The 26,228-nt window shown below is 43.0% G+C and overlaps 2 protein-coding genes across 2 annotated transcripts; both read right to left on the bottom strand.

Annotated features, from left to right (window-relative positions):
* Positions 1 to 306: 306 nt before the first annotated feature.
* On the bottom strand, positions 307 to 9,984 carry pik3ip1 (phosphoinositide-3-kinase interacting protein 1). Its single transcript, XM_008418655.3, has 7 exons — positions 9,129 to 9,984; positions 8,603 to 9,008; positions 8,297 to 8,425; positions 7,690 to 7,806; positions 5,802 to 5,987; positions 5,601 to 5,679; positions 307 to 1,883 (listed from the first exon to the last, which is right to left on the bottom strand). Exons 2-7 carry the CDS (start codon positions 8,802 to 8,804, stop codon positions 1,676 to 1,678), a joined length of 921 nt encoding a protein of 306 aa, XP_008416877.2. The 5' UTR covers positions 8,805 to 9,008; positions 9,129 to 9,984; the 3' UTR covers positions 307 to 1,675.
* A 321-nt stretch (positions 9,985 to 10,305) lies between these two features.
* LOC103470302 (tRNA (32-2'-O)-methyltransferase regulator THADA) lies at positions 10,306 to 25,491 on the bottom strand. Its single transcript, XM_008418654.3, has 31 exons — positions 25,247 to 25,491; positions 24,991 to 25,171; positions 24,824 to 24,913; positions 24,458 to 24,485; positions 24,227 to 24,375; positions 24,011 to 24,130; positions 23,806 to 23,926; positions 22,349 to 22,494; positions 22,193 to 22,277; positions 21,979 to 22,115; positions 21,536 to 21,733; positions 20,743 to 21,451; positions 20,470 to 20,622; positions 20,111 to 20,220; positions 19,874 to 20,034; positions 19,206 to 19,351; positions 18,937 to 19,101; positions 18,685 to 18,848; positions 18,461 to 18,601; positions 17,282 to 17,386; positions 17,011 to 17,211; positions 16,771 to 16,921; positions 16,436 to 16,688; positions 15,224 to 15,460; positions 14,938 to 15,142; positions 14,501 to 14,689; positions 13,742 to 13,989; positions 13,467 to 13,634; positions 13,089 to 13,358; positions 12,134 to 12,336; positions 10,306 to 12,015 (listed from the first exon to the last, which is right to left on the bottom strand). Exons 1-31 carry the CDS (start codon positions 25,363 to 25,365, stop codon positions 11,765 to 11,767), a joined length of 5,604 nt encoding a protein of 1,867 aa, XP_008416876.2. The 5' UTR covers positions 25,366 to 25,491; the 3' UTR covers positions 10,306 to 11,764.
* Positions 25,492 to 26,228: the final 737 nt, after the last annotated feature.

Genomic DNA, 26,228 nt, shown 5'->3' on the forward strand with positions numbered 1-26,228 from the left:
GTTTTTAGCCATATGTAGCTTCCTGTTTTGCTTGTCTAGAGGCTAAAATGCTATTTTGTTTTTAGCAAAGGAGCTCAAACAGTCATGCCACAGATTCTGGCATTTTTTGCCAGTTTTCCGCCACACGGTAATTACCAAAAAGAAATAAGATTTGAAATGAAATATTTCTAAAAATGTAGTCTTTTATTCACTTGTTTTGCCACCAGAGGGAGCTAGTACTACATTCTTGTCATGACAACTGCAACAACTACACTTAAACAGTAGAAATATTCATTCCTATGCTTTTTTCTTATTCAAAAGAAGACATTACACTGTAGAGTGTTTTTAATGTCAGTCTGAGCAACAACAAATGTCACACAGTACTAAAAATCAAATGCTGAACATCAGTACTCATAGTACGTTATGATAAAACCTATTACAGCCAAGAGAAAAAAACACCAGCAATCAATGATTGCAGATGAAGGTCCAACAACACCAGATCATCCGGAGTGATCACATGACAAACAATAACCCATCGGGAAGTAACAGTGCAACAAAAGGAACAAACTAAAACCTTCCCTGTCTGATGATTTCTACTTATATACATGTTTTTTTGTTTCTTTTTTTAATGAAAGCTGCAGTGCTGTTTAATGAGATGCATTATGGTCCCTGAATGATAAACATACAGCAGATAGTCATGCACATGCAATCAGGTTTTTCACCGTTTTAAGAAACACCAAACTGTGGGGTTGTTCCTGCTCTACTCCATTCCCAAATGTCTACTCTGAGATGCACAACTCAACACAGGAAGCTAATCTACAGGCAGCACACTGTCACACACGGCTGAGACTGAATCCAGGCTTTCTTTATGTTGTGTGTCGTGGCGGCGCCGTCTTCTCCTGAGGACTAACTAGTGTGTCTCATGCGTACCGAGAGAACTCTTGTATTTTCCTGTCACTCCTTAACCTGTGGATGAAAGGGGGGGGCAAGTCTTCTTCTGTTTGCCAGAAAGCGCTATCAGAACAAACAGGATACATTCAGACGTATCATTCTAAGGCAGTTTCAGAGCTGGAGGCCTCTTCCTTCAGTCTTTCGTGGGCCGTTGTTTACATGACGCATCCTGCAACAGAGGAGCATGACTATTTATGGACACACATCTGTGTCAGTGGTGTGTCTGCAAGACAAAAAAAAAAAAAAAACAAAAAAAAACACTCTTACTGAACATGTTTCTGTTCTCCCGCGGCACAGCCAGTGGGACACGCAAATCAAAGCCTGACAAATTCGACTCGCCTCTTTAAGAAAAACAAAAGATAGCTGAAATCTCTCCCCGTTCCACAATTATCGTCTTTGTACAAAGACCCGCTTTCCAACAAACACTGATGAAGTCAAAGTCCACTTGACTTAAAGCTCAAACTGAGGGTAGACCATTCTGTAGAAAACAAAATACTTCACTGGTTTTTCTAGTTTGTTACCACTGTGTCTGTTTTACTGAAGAACATCCGTGTCTCACTTATTGAGGGGGGAAAAAAATGAACAGATTAGAACGGGGAACAAATGACACAGCAGGCAGTTTTAGTCTTTGGAGCCGACGCTGCTCCCCGACTCTTCTGAAACTTAAGCTCCCTCAGGGAGGCGGAAAGGAGAAATGGGGATCGCGGGAGCGGTTTTGGTCCAGTTTGAGGAACCCATTCTCCTCTCATGCTCCGGGAGTACCGGCGTGCTGACCCATGAGCGGGTCTCCGCCCTCCTGGACGGGGGTGGTCTCGTGCTCGGCCGTGATCACGATGGTGTTCTCGTCTATGAGCTCGCAGGTGGGGTTGGAGAAGGCTGAGAGGGGCAGGGAGATCCTCTGCATCTCACGCTCGTACCGCCGCTGCTCATGCTGCTTCTTCAGGCTTTGACCCCTAAAGAGGAAAACACAGAACACAGTTATGTTATTTGAAAACGCACAAAAAAGGAGGAAAATGCTGACATGATAAGAATTGAACACGTTCACTGGAGTTCTACACGTTTTATCAGGAAAAGGATAAACTGGTCTCTTTTTTGCTTCACAAATAAAGAGTGTGTGAGTGTGGCATGCATTTTCATATCTTGAAGAATAACATTCATCAAATCTGTCCAGCTTTCTTTTCCCCGCTGCACGATGTTGCCACCATCACGTTAAAGGTGAAGGTTGTGTTATAAGGGTGATGTCCAACCTTAGCACCTTGGCTCTCAGCCAAAGTGTTTTGCGTTTAAGATTAAACTTAACTTTGATCTGTTTATCCCACATCTTTGCCATGTTCTCTATAGGATCTGAAGACATGTTTAGACCACCGTTCTTATATTGTAGTTGTTAAACAACGAGCCTTAATCTGCATCGACATGTTAACGCTTCTCAAAAAAAAAAACACAGATCAGAAATTGATTGGTGCAGATCACGATCTCCTTCAGCCCTCAGTGGTCCTGAAGCTGTTATTTGTTTCAGAAAACTGGAAAAGTGGCAGATTTCCAGCAAACACCAAGGACTGATGAGTGATCGAAAATCTGACTGGGAGAGTTTATCTTTTCCAAAGCAGCAGGGTGGTGACAAGCTACGCTCAGTGGTTTTTTTTGCTGTTCTAGATTCAAAACAAACTTTTCAGTGAAAACGCCTCCCGTCAGCCAACCGCTTCCAACTTCTTGCCATCACAACACGGCCTTCAACTCCATCCATCATCGGGGATCTGTTAACTCCTCTGCTTTATGCCAGACTGTTTCCAGAAACTTTCTGACGCCTGTTGCTTAGCAAACAGCCCACGCTAGCTTTGTTCCTGCTATTTTAGCCTCTCTGTTTGGCGAAACGAGCTGCTAAGCTGAAGACGCGAATCAAAGCGGGAATGGAGTTTCTCAATTTTTCAATTGAAATTATGAATGGAAGAGAAACGGAAGAAGCCTTGTTGACCTCATCAAGAAATGTAATTCAAGTTTAAATTACGCTGCACGGCTCATCGTTTGCGTTTTAAGAGAACAAGCTTTCAAGTAATCATCCTAAACACACCACAGCTGACCTGGGGAAGTAGGGAGTAGAAATATGATTTTGTTTCTGTGTAAGAACAGCGGTGCATTCCCGAATACTCAGCTGTCAGATAGCAAGGAGTTTTTCTAGTAAACAAAGTATAACTTTTTTTTTTTTTTTAAATCAGCAAGAAAAGTTTAGGGATGGTGTGGGAGACAAATCTAAATTTATTACATTAGTAACCACTGTCAGAAAATAATTAACAGCCTGAAACTTAATCTTGGCACTAAATCTCTAAGCTTGAACTGGGCGTTGGGTAACTGGAAGACGCTCTTTCTGATATGCTGCTTAAAGTGGTGACCAAGCCATGCCTATCCGATCCACTTTATGCCTTGTTTGTTTAAAAATGTGTTTCACCCACAGTCTACAGCCCGTCCTCATTACTGGGGCTGCAGATGAATCGATGAAACTGGAGATTTCACAGAAAAATGAGCAGGAAACAGCAATGGACGATTCTCAGCTTGGTTGGCCTTAAGTTGGGAATTCAACAATCAGATTTCTTTTTTGTTCTTGAGTGAAAGCTCCATATCTGAGTGACACGAGGATGTAATAACTACAACTTTTTTTGATATGGAGACTGTTGATACTTAGTGAAAACTCAAAGTTAGCTACTTTTCAGTGTCAAAAAAATGCAGAGGACTGTTTAGAAGGAAATCACTTTTGCCACAACATGTTTGCAGTTCCTTCAATTGTGAGAGCAAGACTTTGAGCAGATAACAGGAAGGACATGCACAATCCAATGTTTCATCTTGAGGTAAAAAGTCTCTATAGAGAATACACACAGAAACTGCTGCTTCCACTGTGCGAGTCGCACTTAGTTCCAGATTTAGTTTAAACCTGTTTTAAAGTGGCTTCTCTCTAACACATGATGTGACATTGACTCTCCTCCTAACATTAATTATCCACTAATTAATGTCAATAAGATCAATATCAGCAGATGAAAACTTTGCCAAAATTGGAAAATGGCCACTAAAGTCTACCCAGTACACCTCTAGTTAATATGAGATCCATAACACCTGCTCATCTACCAAATTCCTGAAGAGCATGACACTGGACACTGAGGACAAGTATTAGGCCTCTGACATAACACGCTTCTCCTCCTTATTAACAATCTCCTCCTAAAATAGACATCTATGACGAAAGCTCTGCTAATAAGATGAGACAGCCGAGCTCAGATCTGAGAGGGTACTTTGGATTGTTCTGCCGGGACTCTCAGTACCCTCTTTCATATTATATGGGCCATTATATCCCATGTTACATAACTAGAGATGTGAAAGAGGAGGCTTTTCTACCCATTTAACCCCATCGTCCCTGAACCCTTCCCCTCTCACAGCATCAAATAAGGAAGATTAGAAAAGACCTGGAGGAGCTTCATTTTCTGATAAGCTGTTTGTAAAACGGTCAACAAAGTCTAACTGGAAAAACAGACTTGAGAGGCGAGTGTGAGCAACAGATGAAACCACAGATGTGTGTGCAATTATGTCATCTTCTCATGCCCATTTCTCTGTAAATGTCTGACATGCAAAAACATTCCCCAAAAGAGAGAAGACAACTGACAACACAGAGGTTAATGCAAGACAATAAGATAATAATGGGTTGACCAGTCTGCTAAGCTGACTGGTTACATTTTATCCATTGTTGGTCTTACTGGTGCATGTGGAGGATATTTGTTCTAACCTTTAAAAAAGGGGTTTGTGTTATAAGCCTGAGGTTAAACTAAACCTCTGCGATTTAGCAAAAAAGAGACATAACTTTCTCAACACTTTTTTTTTTTTTTTTGTAAAATGTGTTACTGCATTGTGGAGAACAAAATGATTTTTATTTATTTACTGCTGTGAACTCAACTGGCAGATTCTGCTAAACAGCCGATTAAAAGATGAATCAACCTGCTGCTTCAGTGTGCGTGAATCTGTAAATGTGATCTAAGCTGTTGACACTGGTGCTGTTGTGAATCTGATACTCGGTGAGACGGTGTTATTGTTGCACAATGTTTTTGGAAAAATACCAGTGGGGAGTTCACACATGACTGTTGCACAGTCGGGGCTTGGCAGATTAATGGAAAGCAGTGCAGGCTTTGCAGCAGCAATTTTTGGCTTTGAGTATAGAAATTAGATTTATTGGCACAGATTTAGATAATTCTGGGAGATCAGTGATCGGCCGGTACTTACATGTGAAGCCGATCTTATCTACCTCAGCAAACGTCTAAAAATCAGCCACTGTCTTCTTCTGCGCTGCCATGACAGAAGTTTGACAAACGGACCGGCCCACCAGGTCACGACTGCACATTTGCAGTTAACAACAGTCACCCCACTGTTGAAAAAGGTCTGTGACTTTCTTGCAATATGTAGTGACATTTCAGACAAAAAAAAAAAGGTTTCTGCCAAAATCGGAATCAGCAGGTCATGCTTTTTAAAGATCGGTAATCGGTGATCAGCCAGAAAACTGCAATCGGTCCACCTCTAATAGAAATTCTTCATAAAAGAGACCAGAAGAGTTCTAGTTTATCCCAGTATGTATTGGAATTAGACATACTTCAAACACAAAAGCCAAAATGATATGAAAATGCTAAGTTTTAAATACTAACCTTTTATAAAAGTAGCCAAGCGTGATGCCCACTCCCAGGATGATTATAATTGCCATCATAAGGCTGCCCAGGACCATGCCTGCAAAAACAGGAAAGCCCTGAATTTCATGTGCATCACTTAAAACAAAATCAAGCTGCAGATTTATGTAAACAGCAAGCACACGGGACGTGTGTCATGGACTCATAAGAAGAACACCGTACCAGTGGTTCCCAGGTCCTTCTTCTGTTTGGGTCCTGTTCTCACTCTCTGGCTGATGCCCATCACTGGCTGCACAGCAGCAACATCTCTCTGTTCACCCGGCGTGGCTGCCTGCAAGCTCTGCGTGGAGGAAACGATCTCTGTAGGTCTGAGGGACCCGACCTCAGCTGGCGCAGCCGTCGTTTGCTCTAGAAACGGAAGAAAATGACAGATTTAAACACCTCTACATGTGTCCATGTTGTGCTGCTGTCCTAATTCAAAAATGTTAAACACATACAGCTGACATTAGTGGCAAATTTATACCATTAATGCCAGTTGATGCATACTCTACATATACCAAAGATCATACTGGAGGCACTTTTCCAGCATCTAGCGGAAAAGTGCCACTAGATGCACTTTTCAGTTTGACAGCAAGCTGGTTTTTTTTTTCTATTAGAATTAAGGCAGACCTCAAGTATCCCTGGCCCAGGATCGATACAATTCTTTTTTTCTTTTTTCATGCTAGTTCTGCATGCAGTCTGAGTCACTACAGCAAAACAACACTCTTCATGAATTATGGATACTAACGGCACTCTTCAGATATTGCTCAAATTATCTGTTTTGACGTTCAGAAGGACACTGCTTCTGCTAGAATAATCTCTGTCTCCGTTATTCTTTTCAGACTCAACTGGAAGTGCGTCATCCGGACTGTGTGGTTTCTAATTATCGCCGCTCTGCAAGCATCAGTGCTGAAGCAAACCCCCTCCCAAACTGAGCCTCTTCCTGAATTATTGCTCCAACCTATACTGCTGAGAGGACTGTTGGATGGATTTTCTCCTTTTTTTTTTTTTTGTCAAAAAAAAAAAAAAAAAAAAAAAAAAGAGGACCGGAAATAAACATGCTCAACTCTCAGTCAAGAGCAACATAAGATGAGAGTTACAGACTCCAACGTCTGCACACCAAGTCTCTGCTCAGTTTCCTCCCACAGGGTTGTTTACGACTTCAACCAAAGTTAAAAGGCCTGAAGCCATGAACTGAAGCAGCCAATGAGCTGCTGTCTCCAAGAGGAAACGGCTCCTTTGCGCCAATGAGAGCAGCTTTGGGGCTGGGTCAAAGGGCGGAACATTTCCCCCCCATGTGCGCAGCTTTGTTATTGTCTCACTTCTGCTGGTGTCTACCAGGAACCAGAAACAAAGGAGAGCATACATGACTTATCACGACTCAGACCAACTGACCTACTACAGCTCATAGTTTGAAAAGCTGAATGAAGCTGAAGGAAAGTTGTCTGATCTTCCACATCGAGCTAGGAAAGAGTTCACAACTAAACTGCAACTAGTTTTGTGTTGAGTTGGAAGACTGTGTTTTTGATAGTTCAGAGAAGCTAGAACAGTGTTAGATTTGAATAAAGGCAACATGACTCCCCACCCAGGGTGCCAATCTGCCAGGGATCAACTCAAGTTCTTTGGGAAATCTTCCAGTTGTGTCTCGAGGGGTTTACCATCACTTGTTCTGCTGTCTAGTCTACAGGAACGGAAGAACATAGTAAAATGTGGCCCTACAACATGACTGGCTAATGACCATGATTCAAGATTCCTGCTTTTGATGTGGTTTTTTGGGGGGCATTAGAACCACTCAATATGGGAACCAGCATAAAAATAATTTATAGATTGATAAAACATAGGCTAATTTATTCTACACTTTTTCAAAAACCACAGTTTTTATTTATGAAGCCTATTTGCGAAAAAGAAGGTTCTTCATTTCTGTGAAAGAAATTTCCAACAAATGAAAGAATCATTACTGTTACAGTTTTCAACAAATCCCTTTTTCTTTTTTTTTTTTGAAGGGAAACTAATCAATACGCTGCACATAACTCAAACACATTAATCATTACTGGGTGCAGCGTTTGCTCACCTCTGCACGTCTCAATTGCACAGAACTGCCTCTGGATTCTTCCATCTGGGGCTGCAATGTAGCACCAGGGCCCCTCAGAGGCGTCCGGGTTTCTGCAGCAGTTGTGATCTCCAGCACCTACAGAGCAGCCGATAAAAGCAGAAGAGCTCCTTTACTGATTCTTCGCTTGGGAAAAAAAAAAAAAAAAAAAAAACAGGCCCTGTCTCTGTTCCAGTAGATAAAGCACTGGATTTCACGACTTATTCACAGCACTTCATCACAGCATAATGAGAAGCAAACAACAGAGACAGCATCTGCTGCATCAAAGAGGCCATTTAACACCACAGACAGACTCCTCTCCGGAGCACAGGCTGTAAAAGCCATGTAGTTATTGTTCTATACGTCAAAAGTTATTTGCTTATTTTGCTTCCATTTATCATCTTTATCAGGCCGACACGTCAACAGATGTCGTTTGTTGCCCTGTGGGGACACTGTTGCAACCGTCAACACGTGTGACATTTCAAATGTGATCAGAGACACTAGACTCAGCAAAACGAGGAGAAATTAGAATCAAAGTCAATCAAATTAGAATCATGAAGCTTCAAAGATCACATCAGCGTCTGTTTACCTGTCTGTGAATCTGGGTGCACTTCAACATCATAGTCCCTTGTTGTGTTGATCCAGTTCAGACAAGTCAGACCTGTGGAGGAGCTCTGTTGTTCTCCTCTGTAGTCCAAACCTCTGGATCTCACACAGTCTGAGAAATGAAACATGAGAATAGGAGGTAAAAACGTGTGCAATCAAAACTGTCAGAGCCGTTTTAAAACTCAACAAAGCAAATATTATTGCTATTTTACGTACCTGAACTTAATTCTGTTACTGACACAAATTGACCATAAAAGCACAATAAAAAGACCAAAGTGAGCAGGTTTACCTCTGTGCCCCCCGCTCGATGTGCTGCCTTCCACGACGGTGGCGCTCAGAAAAACAATGTGCAAAGAAAAAAACATTTTGGAAAACTGCCGGGCTGAATTCACCGACAACATGGTGATTTTTTTCCCCCCTCTCTCCTCCTTTCTGTAAAAGTAATAATTTGTAAGTATTGGAGGATCGAAATGAGTGAGGAGCCTATGCATCAGACACACTGCTCCTCTCGCTTCAGTCCCAGCCCTTGTTTTTGTCAAGAGCTGAAGCTTTCTTCGTAAACAGCCTTCAGTGCAGGAGGAAAAGAGGGAGGAGCGCGAATCTCAAGGTCCTAAAGCCTCTTCTTCCTCCTCCTCCTCCTCGGTGTTTTCCCTCTCACTCACGAAGAACTTCAGCTCCAGTCTGTCATCTCAGCCCTGAGAGAAATCATCACCAACATTCATTTAATTCCGTATTTAACCTAACCGTGGAGTTTAATCCGTCTCTATCTGCATGCTGCATCTAAAGCTTTACCTCTTCCCCATCTGCAAACCTACCAGGCGTCTTTTCCCGCTGGCCTCCGTCTAAAGTGGGATCTGCAGAGGATAATAAAGCCTAGCTGCTTCTCTGTGTAGCTGGTAATGAGGCCAGCCGACACGTGACTCAGCCAGAGCGAACTAAACCACTTTTCAAAAAAGATGCTCATCCAGTTTTCCCGGCAATCACGGGAACAAACACACACAGCGTCTGTCCCGTCCTGTACGCTGCGACACACTCTGAACTCTCCCGGTAGGATATTTCCTTCACATTCAAACTGCCTCAAGAATATTCTCCCACTGAGATCCTTTTCGGGGGCTTGTATCGCCTTCTATTCTTTAAGGGGGTTGAAGCTGGCTGTCAACGAAAGATGTTCATTATTAACAGAAACGTCACTGGTGGCAGCCATTCTAAACGGACCTGGTTATTCTCCCGAAGTGCCGTCTATTTGTACAAAGCTCCTCCGTGGAGTTTCCACCTCACAGAGAGCAACTCGGCTCCCTCAGACTAGCTGCAGCCGCAACGAGCAAACACCTGGCAGAACTGCGAGTCTGCTGAGCTCAGCACGCAACAGTGTTGAAAAGAGCGGGAGCTTCTTAAAGAGACAGAGGCCCGATTTCAAGACGTCAAATTTCTTGCAAGTCATTTTTGATACATACAGCATTTTTATAACTGAAACTAACGTAGTTGCTTGATTGTGCTAGAGAATTATACTATGTGCCATAATGCTACCACTTCAATTTAACCCCATTTGAGTCAAATCGTAATGGTGCGTTCACACCAAACGCGCTACGAGCATCAAAAAACGCACCTGACGCTTCAAACTCTTCGGCGTGTGCTTTTTTTTTTGGCGACTTCACCCCAAACGCGTTTCAGAAGCGTCTGGTTCAAAGTCTATGTGGAGCGTCAGACGAGTTGGACGGTCAAACGCGCAAAACGGTTCAAATCACGCGGTGCTAGACGATCGAAACGCGCCGCAACGGCCCTCGACGCGCCTCTATTGGTGTAATGTGCATGTCTTCAAAGTCTTAACTGTGACATTTCGAAAGCATTGCTTGAGAAAACAATGATCGGTAACATTTACAAAAAAAAACAAAAAAAAAGACTGCTGATATAAGTTCATCAGAGTGATCAGATTACAATCCTTTAGCACTATAAAATGATTTAAAATTGAACAAACTTGAGTTTCAAAATAGAAATATTTCACCATAACATTTTATTTACTGGGCACATTCTTAAACCAGTGGGAAAAAAAACACTCCTTTCATGCTCCAGATGGCAAACACACGTCTCACTTATTTATACACACATCATTACAGTGGCTGTACCCTCTGCACTTGGCCTTTCTCCCTGCTGTCATAGTTAATCAGTAAAGTAGCAGCTTGCTGATACTCCACATACCCTCAGGTAGGAATGTTTTTACCAGGCAAGATGGTCCTTTTTCCACTTTAAGACAATCTGACTCCACCTTCAGGAAATTAAAATTATTCTAGGAAAAAAGGTCAGGTTTCAGTGATTAAAAAACAACAAATTTTGATTTTATGATTCACACTCAATTATTGTCAGTAATTCCAAGATTAAACACATCGTGTTGAACCAAAACTTTATATAAAATATCATTAGTAATTAGTATCATTAGTAGTCAAAGCTCATTCAGTTTTACAATATAAAACATAATTATTTTTTAAGACAATAAGTTGCTAAAAACCGATGCAGGATGCAATTGATGAATTCTTCACCGAAATATAACATTATGTCAAAAAAAGGGGACGTTACTGCGTACTAGCTGTGGACCTTCAGGAAATCACAGGAAACACCTTGGGTGAGATTTCTGTACAGCTCATTAACCCTCGCTTATTGTCATAGTTGTTGTATAATCCGTGCACTCTTTGATGCAACAGATCTTGCGTGCACTGAGTGCGCCAAGGAAAAAAGTAAAGTGAGAAAAAAAATGGAGATAAAGTGCAACATCTTCTGGTTTACAGACAGATTCTGATCCACTTTCCACATCAACAAAATTTCATTTCTGTGACAAATTCCTACTAAAACAGCTTCGACATTTGTGCTTCTTGAATCCTGGTGGTTGTCAGCGGGCTATCTGATGATGTAAGACTGTGTGGCCTGTTATGGGCCAACCACCAGATCTCAATCAGATCCCACGGAGCCAGCTCTCAGCTCTCGTGTGGTTTGGAAAATGGACACTTATCCAGTCAGAAGGCCTCTAATGGAAACTTAGACCACACATCACACACCCCCACTGGCTGCTAAGCAGGCAATATTTCCAGATGCTGCTGCATTACATCACTGCACCCATGTGAGCCTTGCTGCTGTTGCTGCAGAGAGAAGCACAATAACAAGGCAGGGCAAAAAATAACCCGGCTCTGCTGTTCTGACTGCAGCTCTCCATTGTAACGCCACTGAAACTGAATAAAGCTTCACCCACCCAATTCCCAGAGGGTCTCTTCCCTACTAGGCAAGGAAAGACACCAAAGTAACCCTGCCCACTTTGCTCTTACGTAAGTTCACAGAGGGCTGGCGTCCGGCGGCATCAGCACCTGCAATCGTCATTTCAGAGTGAGACCGTGTGATGTCCGTTCTTCAAATATCAAAAACTAATTTTGTCCCAGGTCACACTGGTCCGTTCCCCTCTGCTCCCTCACAGTCGTGCCTCTTCCGCAGACACAGTAGATGTTAAGGCAGGTGAAAAATGAACACCATTCTGAGTGAGAAGAGTGCAAACTGTCTGCAAACGCATCTGCATTCTTAAAGGATCGCAGTGATGCTGAGGACAAGCAGAGGCTTTCAGCAAATGAAGAAGAAAGACAGCTCTGACGAAGAGGCCCCACAGGGCACAGTGGAAACGGGGATCCACCAGGAGAGCCAACCAAGAAGGAGTCAATGTTTCAGCTAGAAAAAAAAAGAAAGAAAGAAAAAAGATTCAAAAAAGTTTTACTTTAACACATTAAACAGGAAATATTCCAGAGCTCAGCTCTTCTACTTTAATGCTAAATGTATGACAGCGCACCTGGCTGGAGCTGTTCACAGTCTGTGAGGTTATCCAGCACCTGGGCAGTGTTCTTCTCTGCCCATGCAGTCAGAGTCTGTGCCAGAGCAGAGGAATGAGAGGATTTCTCAGCCATCTGCAGCAGGTAGGGCAGCAGGTGTGCAGACATGATGGAGGGCTCTGCAAACACATTGGCCTCATCCTGCTCATATAGACTGCAACTCCTGCAACAACACGCTGATGATTAATGCTCAGTTGAACAAATGTATAAATAACGTAGCTCTACTCTGAAAAGTATAACTACACGTTGAATTTTATGCACCATCTGTCAACTTACAACCACAAACCTGAATGTATTTTAATGGAACTTTAACTGACTGACCAACACAGATTGGTGACTAATTGTGTTATGAAAAAAAAATATAAGTGAATATTTGATATTTTAAGAAAAAAAAAAGAAAATGTATCATGCTTATGTAGTCAGCTCAATTTACTTTGAAAGTTCAGAATAAACTTCAGTCCAATCATTTGCACTCAGAATTTTTCAGTTAGTAAATTAAATGTTGCAAAGGCTGCTGAGGCAGAGGTACCATGACAAACTCAAACATAAAACATAAAAGGTACAAGGGAACAACTTGGATCGAGACATATTAATGTGGTAGAATGATCTAGTCAAAGTCCAGACAAGTGTGGTAAGGTTTAAAAACGGATGTTCACTGATGCTATTCCTCCGATCCAACCGAGTTTGCAAAAAAGATTATGCAAAGAATCCAGCCCCCAAGTCCCAAGACACCTACAACTGTAATTGAAATGAAAGGTAAACAGTGACATGTATTGTATTCAGTGCCATCCTGCAGTGCTCCAGGGTTTAGGGTTATGTTGCAATGTGTGGTCATAATTTGACAAAGTGTCAAAAAGGTTCAAGGCTCTTGAGTGCTTTTGCAAGATGCCACGCAGCTTCTGTTTAGTAACACACCCTCTTGCTGGCGAGGCTTCTCTCAGCACTGATCTGAGGTCAGCCTGAGGCAGGTGGGACAGCAGCACCTCCAGCGCACCAGGAGTATCCCAGCATTCCTGCAGCAGCAGGTCCAAAAGGAGCAGCAGAGCTTGGTTGATCTGCATGATGCAGACACTCCTCTGGTCGTTTCCTCGCCTTGAATGATGCAGCAAAGAGGCAAAACGGGCAGCTTTCTGCCTCACCTCCTGGCTTTGGTCCTGTAGCAGGTACAGGCCTGTGTTGATCAACCTGCACAATTTAAAAAAAAAAAAAAAACTACACATAAAATCCTTTTAAAGTATTTTAACCAGAATCAGTCATTTAAAGCTATCCGACATGATCAGATTTCCTCCGTACTTCATCATGATGGCAGGGAGAGAGCTGTGATCTCTGAGGTTGTTGATGAGCGGGAGTCCAGCTGCACAAAGAGCTTCGCTGCACGCTATCCTGAGGACTTCAGGGGCCTCTGGAGCCCGCTGACACTCCAGGATACTGCACCAACGCTGAAGCATAGACGTCTTCAGGCTTATTGGATAAAAATCAAAGTTAGAGGAATTTATGTTAATTTGGGAGTCTAAAATAAGGACTTTACAGGTCACAACCCGCCCCCCCAAAAAACAACAGTGTAAAACCTGAAATCTGACACATTGGGAAGCATCAGGCTAGCAGCATGTAGAGCCTGGGAGAGGTACTCTGGTCCACCTTTCTGGATTTCTAGGTCCAGAAGTAATAAATGCAAACACTCGGACGAACAAGGTTCTGAGTTGGGAAGCGGCTGAGGTAAAGCGGAGCCACCACCAGCCATCACAGAAACCAGAGCTGTGAGGTACGTGGTGCGGTAATCCACGCTGTCGCCCAGCAAGGCCTCCTTCAAGTTTGTCTGGAGAAAGAGAACAGTTTAAAAAAATTACCTTCACGTGATCAGAAGGCAGGTAATCCATCACACAGGTGCTGCTAAACGTGTTACTGGGCGTCATAAACAAACAGTAGGTTATCTCTGGCCCATGGCCGCAGATAGCCAGTGTCACATTTTTTCATGTCTTAAGAGTCGGGTAAATGCATGAGTCAGAGTCTTTATCTTAATGACCTACATGAACTTTTAACACAAATAAATACAATCTCCACAAAAAAGGCATTTTTAACAGGGTTTTAAAGAATAGGGTTTTTTTTTACACTATGATTTAATTACTCATTCTTTTTGGGGGAAAAATCAGTTAGACAAGATTTTATTTAAGAGTGTCAGAGTGAAGGAGGGTGGTTACAGGTGAATGTCACACCTTTTCTATTGCAAATCTAGAAAAAAATAGATGGTCATTACATCCTAAACTGCCGGACTGTTTTTTTGTTTTTTTTTAAAGCTTGTCTTTGAGTTAAAGCTGTCTGTGCCTGACCTGCAACACCCTCTGGATCACTTCTTTCAATTCAATTTGCTGCCAGTCCTGGCTGTCCAGCAACCATGAGACCAGCGAGAGCCTCAGCTCAGGCGAGGCTGCAGAAAAACTCTCCCAAGTCTGACAAGCCCACTTTGGATCTGCACAGAGGAAGTGAAGGGCTCGCTGATGGAACGATGACAAGCCAACCTGTAGAGAGCAAAGTTAAAAGAAAAGAACGATTGAAATCTGTCAGACTGTAATTGGTATCCCCATTTTAAAAGGTAAAAGATACACATAATTAGATTTTTATATAAAGCACATTTTCAGCAACGAGGCAGTTCAAAGTGCTTGCTGAATGGTGTCAGAAATCTACTTCAGCTCAACAAAAACGTTTTCAAAGTCCTTTGCAAAGAACATAAAGCACACACAGTGTCTCGTGTGCAGTTGTCACACACCTGAAGACCCTCCTGAGGCGTGTGGAGGTCATGCATAAGTCTGTCACTGAGCTGCGACAGGAAAGTCTCGCAGGAATGTCTTCTCAGGGAGCCAGCCACACTCAGGTACGCCGCTCTCACCAGGGGGCAGCACTGAGCCGTGGTCCCCAGCCACATTGAAGAATGGATCCTGTTCACCACTTCGCGCAGGTCGTCAGAAAGGACACTACCGACACAAACACGGCAGAGTTTCAAAGTCAGGAAGTTGCTGATGAATATTTAAGTTCCTCCTTCATTCCAGTCCCACCTGTCTGAGCAGAGAGCTCGGTCCAGCAAGGCCTTCGTCTGTAGCAGCTGGCCGTGGAGCCGGTTGTGGCTGCAGGACTCCTGCGGGCCAGGGAGCTGAGAGGTCAGCTTTAAGAGGAGGTCAAAGTACCCCAAAGGCGGTGTCATGGCAACCAGAGCTTTGGAGGCCATTACTCTAACACTATAAATGGGACTGGCAGATAGCTGGAGTAACGGAGGCAGGAAGTCCAGCAGCGTTCTGCCAGAGGAAACACATGAGGATATGTACACTCAGTCACATAAACAACGAGTTAAAGAGAGGAGCAGATGCAGAATAAGATCATTTAACGAGTCGGAAAAGAATTCACAGTCGGAAATGATGTGTTATTGAATTGTTGCAATGAATACCAAAGCAACAAAACTCAGTTTCCGCTGACTGGAAACTGAGCTGTTACTCCTAGTACTTTCCAAATAAAATGAGGCAGCACTTTTAAAAGGTCACTGCCTAATACATCCCATTTCCAATGTACAAAACTTTATAAACTAAAAACTCTGATTTGCTTCATCTGAACAAACCACAGGTAGCAAAGCAATACTGATCTTAGATTTAATTAAAAAAAATTATTTTTATCCTAAATATCTGAAATCTGAGGCATTTTTATCATCTCCTGTCCTGGCAGTTTGGAAAGTTTGGTGTGTGTGTGTGTGTGTGTGTGTGTGTGTGTGTGTGTGTGTGTGTGTGTGTGTGTGTGGTTGGTTGCCTGACAGTATCAGGGCTGATTTGCTCTACATAAGAGGAGAATGTGGGATCTGCTGCCAAAACTGAACAGAGCAAATGAGTGGCACTGCAGATCACATCTGGTTCTGGTAAAGTCAGGTTTGAAAAACTTAAGTCTGAATATCAATTTACCTCCAAAGGGTAGAAAATCGCTAAAATGCACATCTATTATTTTAGTTTGGGCTAGACAAGATGTATTTATAGGACTTGGTGTCTTCTAGCATTTCCACATTTCTTCATCTATCTGCATACATCTGTGTTATGAAGAAATCAGATAATTGCTGTAAAATCTTGGGCTCTGCTCTCAGCAGCTCAGATTTATACTGGCCATGCACTGAACTAGATACAATAAGCAAAGGAACCGATATGTTTAGAAAATGTGGTTATAATGAGCAGTCCCTACTATAGAAGATCTATTTAACTTAACTGATCAGTCAAAAGGTGTGTAAGCATTACTCTGAGGAGTCTTGGACGCCAGGCTGCAGTTGGGCCAGCAGAGTTAGGATCGGGTAGAGTGAGGGCTGCAGATGCAGCTTGGCCCCGGCGGTTGGCCTCTGGAGGTGCTGCGCCGCCCCTCTCAGCTCGCCCAGGAGGAAAGCTTGAAGCGTAGGGTAGTGAAAGAAGAAGGCAGCAGGGGACATGCTGTGTTGCGTGGGGCCAGCCTCCACGCTGCCGGACCGCTGGCCAAGCATTCGAGAGCAAAGAGAGCCTAGAGGAGGACGGGCGGGTTAATGGACAATTCAGAGCAGAGCTTTCATGTCGAACAGGCAGCGAATGAGCTTCTGTCTCACTGTAAAGTTGCAACGCAGCATTCCTCATGGCCCAGCATGGAGATCGGAGCAGAGTCAGAGACAAGACGGCTACAGCGGGAGCAAACTGAAGAACAGCTGCCCCCAAACCTGCGCCACGCACCAACGCCTGCAGAGTGTGAACCGCACATACCTGTGCACAAAATGACAACGAGGTCATGGCAGTCTGTCCGATTCTTTACGAGCAGCACCGACCAGACAGCACTCGCAGAGTCAACACACCTGTGGGAGGTCCAGGGTTTGGTCCCAGTTCTCATCTAGGGGACGTCTGGCGGTGTCCAGCAGGGTTTGCATACTGAGCGCTAACAGCGGCCTCGCCTTACTGACCTCCTCTGACGAGAGAATGCACAGGATCAGCATGGGCAGCCCTGCAGCCCGTCGGGTCACAGACGTAGAGCCAGCGCACTGAACAACTTGCAGTCCCTGAAATGACATGAGTCTGCACATCAGCAGTTGTCTTTTACTAGTTAAAGAGAAAACCAAAATTACTTACATCTCTCAGCATTTGGGCAGGAATATCCTTGAGGTCTGGATCACTGCTGTTCAGCAGAGACGTACAGAACTTTGTGAAGCCTAAACCGCAGCCCTCTACCGCCCCCTGGTGAGAATAGAAACATCTGTTTACAGGAAACCAGCGCAAGTTTAGGTTTAAATGAAGTGGTTGCTGGACGTTTACACACAATTATGATTGGCATGAAGTTCTGAAAACATGTTGAGTTATTCAAACCATGTTTTCTCCAGGATGGAGTTATTTAACAAACAACTAGGGCTACTTTTGACAGGGAAAGTTGAAAAACAATTTTATCAACCTAAATTGCTAAAACAATTGTGAGGAACTTAGTGAAGAACTGAGCAGAAAAAAAAAAATTAAGTCTGGAGATTGCAAGACTATTGGTCCAAACAATTGTAAGTACTGATAATATAAAGTAGTCAGCTCAACTGATATTTGGCTTGTGGCGAAACGTTTTACAGTCAGAGAAAACAAACATTGAGCTGGGTTGAATCACAATGTAGGAAGTGAGTTTGGAGGAGTCCAGACGAGACTCCTAAAGCTGGTAACAGTGTATCAGTTGTTACTTATAAATCAATCAATTTATTCTTAATTTATAAGAAATCCAGATTGGAAACTGTACAGAATCTAAAAAATGGGTAAAGTTAAACAAAGAAGAAAAAAAAAAAACAGAAAGAAATTGGATCACAGCTAACATCTGTTCTCATGCTAGGTTTAAGTCAAATAGTAAAAGTATGTTTTTAACCCAGACTTAAAATCAGTACATTAATGTACCTGTATAATGGGCAATGTGAAAACACATAGAGAAGTAGAAGTAGCGAGTTATTCAGGGTCACTTTGGAGGGTCTTAGGAGCCACATGTGACCATCTGAGTAAGAGTTAGCTAAAAAAAAAAAATCATGTTAAGGGACAACTTAGTTACAGACGTTTAACTAAACATCTCTATATTTGAGCCCGTCTCTAAAGTTTTGACCATGTGGGAATTAGAGGAAATTCATCATAAAATCAAAGTTATGCATTCAATTGCTCGTAAAGAGAAGTTGTTTGTTGAATCTAATCATCCCGACATAAAAAAAACAACAAAAAAACTGTGTAATACATTATTAGAACCATAACATTTTTGACCACTGTCTTGAACTGTGTATTTTGAAAATAACGTACCCAGTGACGGCATTTTAGAAGAATATCCTTAAATACGTCCGATGCCCTCACTAAATCCCGTTTAGTTAGAAGACGCTCAGAATGTTTCTTGGATTCTTTCAGGACTTTCTCCACCAATGAACCTAAAAATATTCCCGTTTCCTGGTGCAAAGATGTGGAAAAGAAACACAGGTGAGTTTTCCCATCCTCTAACAAAGACTGATGCCAAGAAGGGGAACCTAAACCTTTAGAGAGACCCAGCAGCAGGTGAGAACAAGGCTGTGCTCTTCAGACAGCAGGACACACTCTTCCTCCTCCTCCTCCTCCTCGTCCGTTCGGCCACCTCCAGACTCTTGGGATATCAGAGAGCTGATGGCATTTCCCATGTCACAAAAGGACGGGGGAGCATCTAAGAGACGAAAAGCAATTCAGTTTCCAATGTAAAAAAAAATGCATCTAAAAGGAGATTTCACCGTTCATCAAGATCGCTTGATTACATGTTTCAGAGACACGAGCCTCGCGATCTCCATGCAGAGCCGCAAGCAGCAGCAGAGAGATATTCTCCAGGAGATCCAACAACTTGGTCATCAGACTGCGGTCAAGTGTGGCATAGATATCATCAGCTGCTTCAAGCAAACACCTCTGAAGAGCGCACAACACCCCTGAAACATTACAAAAAAAAACAAAAAAAAGGGGATTCAGGGGATTCATATAAAGAAAAAAAAAAGATTTCCCTTCATCATCGATGTGAATGAATGTTGGTCACCGTGAATAGGCTTGGTTCTGGCAGAGAGCATCATGTCTGCTTTGGCTGTCAGATGATGCTCCTCCAGCTCCGTCAGCAGGACTCTGACTACACACAGGTTCCTTCCAGCGTTGGCAGTACAGCTCAGGCTGCACCGATGTCCTGATCTAAATGGAGAACAGCGGATACTGTCGTCGCCCAAACATACCAACGTTGCAAGTGGAATAATGTTCACACCTCTGAAATGTTTTCACATTTTGTTCTGCTATAACCACAGGTGTTAGGGTTCATTACTGACGTAAATTATGCATAAAGTTGTGCGTAACAGTGATGCGGAGCGACAAATGGTTTCTAAAACAAAATGGGTTCACATACAGACATTCATTCATTCATTTACTGTCTGTAAACCTTGAAAGGTTGCAGGAGGGCAAAGGAAATAAAACTGAACTCAAGACCTTCTTTACTTTTACGCCACTAATCAAAATCCAGTACAACCAACCGCCTTCAGAAGGGTTGAACACAAACGCATGCCGCACTTTTCAGATTCACAATTATACTCCAAATTGTATTTGTCTTCCACATAAAATCCTAAAATGTCAACATTTGTTGTTGCGAAGGAAAAAAAAGAAAAACAAACCTAAAGGCATGCAAATAATTTTACAAGTTGCACGAGGGGAGGTGAGACTTACTTTTGGAGGAGCATCTTCATCATGAGCGCTCCCATCTGAGCCTCCTGCACCCGCGGGCTGCGCAGAAGCTGCATGCTCCTCGTCTCCAGGACTTCCGAGATGTCAGCAGGGAAAGTGGGAGGGAAAAATCTCAACAACATGCCGGCCGAGAGCTCCCGGATCTGAAGGAACGAACAGCTCTTACGTTACATTTCAGCCAGTGCAGACAAATCCTTAGCTGCACTCAGAGAGCCATACCTCATTTGTAGAATCCTCTAGACAACTGATAAGAAGCAGCTGCTTGGTTCTGCAGAAGAAATCCCACTGTCCTCTCTGTCTGGCACAGTCAATAAGAAGTCCTACGTTTGCTGTAATTATAACCAGTTTCATCATTAAAGAGATTGGAGGATACAGAGACCTAATGCTCAAGTACTTATCTTTTTTTTTTTTAAAACAATGCATTCACATCTTTGTGCTTTTTTTAATACACAAGATCCTGTTAAGAAACACTGACGTTTGTGTTTGCAACGCGACCAAACATTGGTCCAATGGGTGCGAATACTTCATTGCACTTGAGAAAAAACATCTGTTGCTCCGTGTTGTTTTTAATGTCTCACCCGGTGGCTGTCCCTTCTTTTTGTCGGGGCTCCAGGTGTCTGTGCACGTCTCCAGGACTGCAGACAACAACAACAGCGCCGTCTTCTTCCTCTGATAGCTGTGTCCAGGTGACAGAGAGCTGTATGGAAGCTCACCTAACCACTCCACAAAGCCTACGTGACATAAAAAACATCTTTTCTGAACAGAGAATACAAAACTGAAAAATCCCAAGAAAACAAAATATATAAAGTTCGGAGCAAAACGTCCATCGTCTCTTTTTTTTCCCTCCTCACCAATCCCTTGCTCCAGAACATCCTTTCTGCTTTGATGGCTGACATCTTCTTTCTTTTTGCCCTTGACTCCTCTGATGTGTGCCAAGCAGCCGTCTCTGACACGAACCAGAAACCTTCTCACCGCAGCCTGAAGGTGCTGCCGAAAAGGTGAGGACTCGCAATTCAGATTCTGGGGGACAAACTCCTTCAGTATCGTGATCTCCTCTGCAGAGGGGATGTCTCTGGTCTTCGGGCTGCAGCAGAGCAGGTTGAGGGCAGCCAGGCGCACTTTGTCGTCTGCAGACCCGAGAGCCAGCTGCAGGGTTTTAAAGGTGGAGCTGCCCTGCAGAGCCCAGGGAGAACAGCCGCTGATGGCTCGGTAGGAGCTCAGGACGCACGCCCAGGCGCGCAGGTGGCCTGGCTCGTGGGGGTCCAGGGAGGCCAGCAGGTGATGCACGGCCGAGGGGAAAACCTGGAGGGTGCAGGGCAGTAAATGTGTTGAGCCGTTGGTCTGTAGGAGAGTCACTTCAGACGTCAGAGCCTCCAGGAGGAGAGGCTGCCAGCAGTTCGCCCAGCGCCCGGCCAGATCCACTTCAGCGAGTGAGGCAGGAAGCTCTCGCCTCTGCTGCTGGATCAGACACTTGTAAAACTCTGAGCCGCACGGGGACAGGTGATTGGTCGATAGGCACTTCAGGAGATGGCCAGATACCTCAGTGTATTGATCCAGCACCTACAGAGACACAGCCAAACATCTGGGTCACAGAGAGTAAAAGTGACAACGTTGTAAAGAATGTGATGGCTATTATATGCTCACCAGCTCAGCTCCCACATGGGGCAGCAAAGCACAAAGGCGGTGGTATTTGGCTTTGGCCTCCCAGGGCAGTTTCAATAATCGTTCAAGCAGGGTGAAGTAAAAAGCCCTGCTGGTGTCACAAAACTGCTCAGAGTCCAAGGCGTAAAGGTTCAGTAGGAGAGTAAAGGCGCTGCTCGCAAACTCAGGCACCCCTTCCACCTGCCGAAACAGAAACACACACGCACACACACAAAACATTTAGATTGCAATCAATATCAGTTATTGTTAATATCACAAGATTATTTTCAATGCGGTGAAGTTCCTTCCAGCACACAGTGGAAACAAGAAACAAATGCACCTCTAATAAAACAACTATTCAATAACTTAGCCAGAAAGCCTAATGTGCAACCAAATACCAATCATTGTGTGTTCCTTCTGAGGACAAGTTAACGTCAGTGACTCACTGGGCTTTCTGCATTGGTCCAGATTATGTGTGTAAGCCGCTGCAGCAGCCTGCTGCCGTCGGGCAGGAGGCGGGCGCCGGTCATCTTCCACAGATCCGTCACGCATTCCTTCGCTCTCTTCAGCCACATTGTCAACACTGCGACAGCATTTTGGGTTTTTAGCACAAAGCACAGCCAGTCAAAGAGACAGACAAGCAGTTTGGAGTTCGCTCACCCTCAAAGGCTAAGTAGTGACAATCCTGCATCTCCTCACACAGTGCATAAACAAGAGGAAACAAAACGTCCAGCAGCAAACAGGCCTGAGAAACAAGATAAAACGGAGTCAAAATGATGGAAAATCCCGGATGTGCTCCACACAAGCGTTCCCTACCTGTGTGGTGTTGTGGCTAGGACTTAGTAAGATGTGAGGTCGACAGCAGGTGAGGAGGCCTCTGCTCACAGCCAGCCGGTCCACTCTGTCCTTCCCTACAGGGTCACATATCACCTGCAGGACCCCCACGGTCAGCTGGTAAGGTTCTGAGAGGCAGCACAAAGAAAACGTGTCCAGGCAGAAAACTCCTGACTTCACAGAGTCTGGAGTAAAAATTATTTGGTCCTGCAAAGATTAAATCTGTTCATGCATAAGCTCACACATGAAGTGATGTGGGGGAGTGACATCATGATGCTGTTGTTATATTTGGCTTGTGTTACCATTTGAGGCTTCATTTTATAATTCTTTATTAATTATATCATCATTACCATAATATCCTGGATATAAGAAAAAATAACAAGTACCCTTGGTTTTACAATTTACTTTTTCCACTTGAAGTAAATTTTTAGTGCCTGTAAAGCAACCTTTTTTTTGGATAGATCAATATGTTTCAAGTTTCCTGGTTTTCCAATGAGAAACTCTACATCTGAACTTCTCTAGTTCCAAATTGTGAGCAGATCCCTGGTGGACCTACATTTGTGTCCACCTGTTCAAATATTTGCTTGCAGATCAACTAACAGTCTTCACAGGAGAAAATCAGCTGCCTAATGCCGAGGCTGCGGATCACCCGCAGACTGCAGCACTCTCATTTAACCCTGCATTCTTGCTTTGAGGTCCCACTCCAAATAAAATCTGTAACTGTTCCAAAATAACCTTTTCTTTTTATCTGAACAAAGAGCATGCAATCTCAACGGGAAGCAATTATCTTGCTCTACTGTCATTTCTGGACACGAAACACATTTTCCTTGCATATCATCTTAAGCAGGTCAAATTTGCGCCCCGATGAGGAAACGCTGAGCTCCTTGGAGCCTGTCTTTTTCACATTAAACATTCTCGTCTCTGCCTTGATGTGTCGGAAATGCTGGCTCTCAATTGAGATCTAAGCTACAGATCACATTTAAATCAACGGGATTTACTTAAAAATAAAAATATCTTCAGTGATCTTAACATAAGATAGTCTTTAATCAGACAACAGTATTCTCTACAGTTCTTTAAGGCTTCCACTCAACCCTTCTTTACTAATCAAGACTAAAGACTATAAGGAAAAGGATAAGCAACTTGTGATGACATTAGAAGTAAAACTGAATAAAATAATTACAAAACTTTCAGCCAGAATTATACTAAACTGAAAAATGGAAAACCAATAAAGGCCAACGTAAAATTGATCACTGTGTAGTGGAAGCAAGAGATGTGAATTTTAAGATTAAAAAAAAAAGGCAAATGAAGATGCCTTAATAATTTGAACTAAAACCAGTACCAGTTTTCTTTTCCTGCTCCTAATTGTTCTCATAATTTATTGTGTTCAAATACCACCGTATGACAGGCTGAAAGGGTATGATGCTGCAGGTGTTACGTACGTGGATGAGAGGCCTGCAGCAGATTCCAGGCTGCGGCTCCAGCAGCTGTACTCTTGGATGCGGTGTTGATCAGCATCGCCACCGCTGTGCCCGCCAAAAGACGCGTGTCCCTGTTGCAGCACTGCACGACAGGTCACATAAGCAGCTCTCTCAGCACTTGTTTGTCGTCTAGAAGTTGATAAATTTGCTTCGAAAGAAAAGACACCTGTCCAAGTATGTCTATAAGAGCCTGCAGAATCCTCTGCACTGCTTCTTTGCTGTGGTTTTCCTCCCACACCAGAGGAGCAACTTTGTTGGGCAACAGCTGAAACGCTTGAAGACACACCTGCAGCCATGAATGTTCACATGTTAGAAATAAAGTTAAGGTTGTTTTATTATGGCTGTTCTTGGTTAGTATTCCTGATGCATGTTTCATTTGTACCTTGACAGTAACATAACAGATCGGCCCATCTCTCCGAGATTCCTCCTGTAGCACAGCAGGAAGAGATTCAGATACTCTCTGCAGCATTGGCACGAAGGATTCTCGCCAAACCTCTCGACCAACTACGCTGTCCTCCAGGTACATGCATGCTAAAATTATGGAGAAATAATTACAAGTCTGCACATTACATCTGTGACATACTAGAAATAATGTAAGGATCAGTGAACCCACCTCTCTGCAAATCCTCCAAAGAGAGAACCTGGTAAAAAGACAAAGTCAAATCATTCACATTTTGTCACATTACAGCCAAGTTTGTTTTTTTTAAATTGGTATTTTATGTAACATATCAACAAACAAAAAGTCACGCATAGTTTTAAAGAGGAAATGAAGTAACACTTGGTTTTCAGACAATTTATTATTATTATTTTTTTATTTATTTCATCTTTATTTTACTAAGATAAAAATCCACCAAGATTAAAAACCTGTTTTTCAAGGGAATCCATGCCAAGATGCATCAACAGTTCAAGAGGCACAGCAAAAGTATGAATGCAAAGGATTGCAAAAGGTAACCAAACACACAAAGTGAGGTCTCTGTACCTGATCACTGTGGACTATGGCATGAAACCTGTGGAGGGTCTCCTTATAAACCAGTTTGTGGTCCACCTTTGCTGCCAAATGCTGCAGCATCTGTGAAGCAGAAGTTTTCATTACATCACAATTCTTCCACATCATTTTACAGTGTAAAAGGAATCTGTGCAGCTCACCTGGTCCACCTTACGACAAGCTGTGGAGATGCTGACCATCTCCAGTTGCAGGGACAGGAGGAGTCTGACCAGAAGCAGGAGATGCTCTTCCTCCAAACCACGGAGCTGTGCCTCTGGGATCTGCCTCAGCAGCTGGGCTGCCTCCTCCAAACTGCGCTCCTTGCTCCTCTTGACGCTGCTCCTGTCCGTGCAAACAAATTGCCTTTTTATTACAGAACCAACGGCGCATATGCACTTTAAAAATAGCTTAACAAACCTGGAGGATTCAGACAGTTTGTCGACAAACAGCTGGAGGGTCTGGCAGCCATTTTCAGGTGTTGAATTTTCAGTGATGGAGGCGTCCCGAAGGCTTTTTATCAGGTTTTCAAACGACATTGTAACTTTTACTCCTGAATGCAGATACCCGGTGTTGACATATTACTGAAAGCACGTTTCTGTTTACTGCCGAAAGACTTCTACTTCTATGAGTTAGTGGTGATCACGGTAGCGATATGCTGCCATCTAGGGGCTGAAAATTGTGGGATCTAATGTGACTGAGATAAAACAGAAACGGTTAATTTTATGTAACCTTTATGGCTTAATAAATTACCAGTAACGTTAAATAGATCATTTTTCGGATATTCTGCATCGAATGTCCACCGTTAGGAACTTTTATTGCCAAATTTATCAACATTGCTCTGCGGTGTATAGTTGCTGACAAGTACTAAAACCATCTTTCTTCTCTTATTTAGTGTGTGGCTTCCAGCAAATTCTGTACTGACTGTACATTTAGGTTTATTCACTAAGAGGTCTGTGTCAATAGATTTAAATCTTCTAACAAAAATAGAGCATTCTGCAGAAGGTCTCCTAAATTAATTCAGGTCTAATGTGAGGTCTGCAAAACAAATAAAAAACTACATAGCAACTATTTTTTGCTGTTTTTATGGGGTTTTGTATATTTCCAACAGTTTTTCCACATTAGAAATCTTTAGGTGATTCATTGTGATTAGCTGGAAATATTCTAACTCAATAGAATGTAAATAGATGGTAGAGTTTCTGACCCATTAAATAGCTGATGGTCAAGACAGACTGATGACATTGTAATGGTTAAGAGCGCCTTCATGTCATAATCCTTGCACTAAGTGAGATTACTTCATGTGCTAGATGAAGGCTAATTTTATACATTGTGTACCATGTTAGAATAATTGTGTTACAATTTTTGAAAATGTTTATATCCATTAGGAAGCTAGAAATCATTT

The sequence above is a fragment of the Poecilia reticulata genome, chromosome 9 (assembly GCF_904066995.2).
Source record: "Poecilia reticulata chromosome 9, P_reticulata-male-v2, whole genome shotgun sequence".
Taxonomy (NCBI): domain Eukaryota; kingdom Metazoa; phylum Chordata; class Actinopteri; order Cyprinodontiformes; family Poeciliidae; genus Poecilia; species Poecilia reticulata.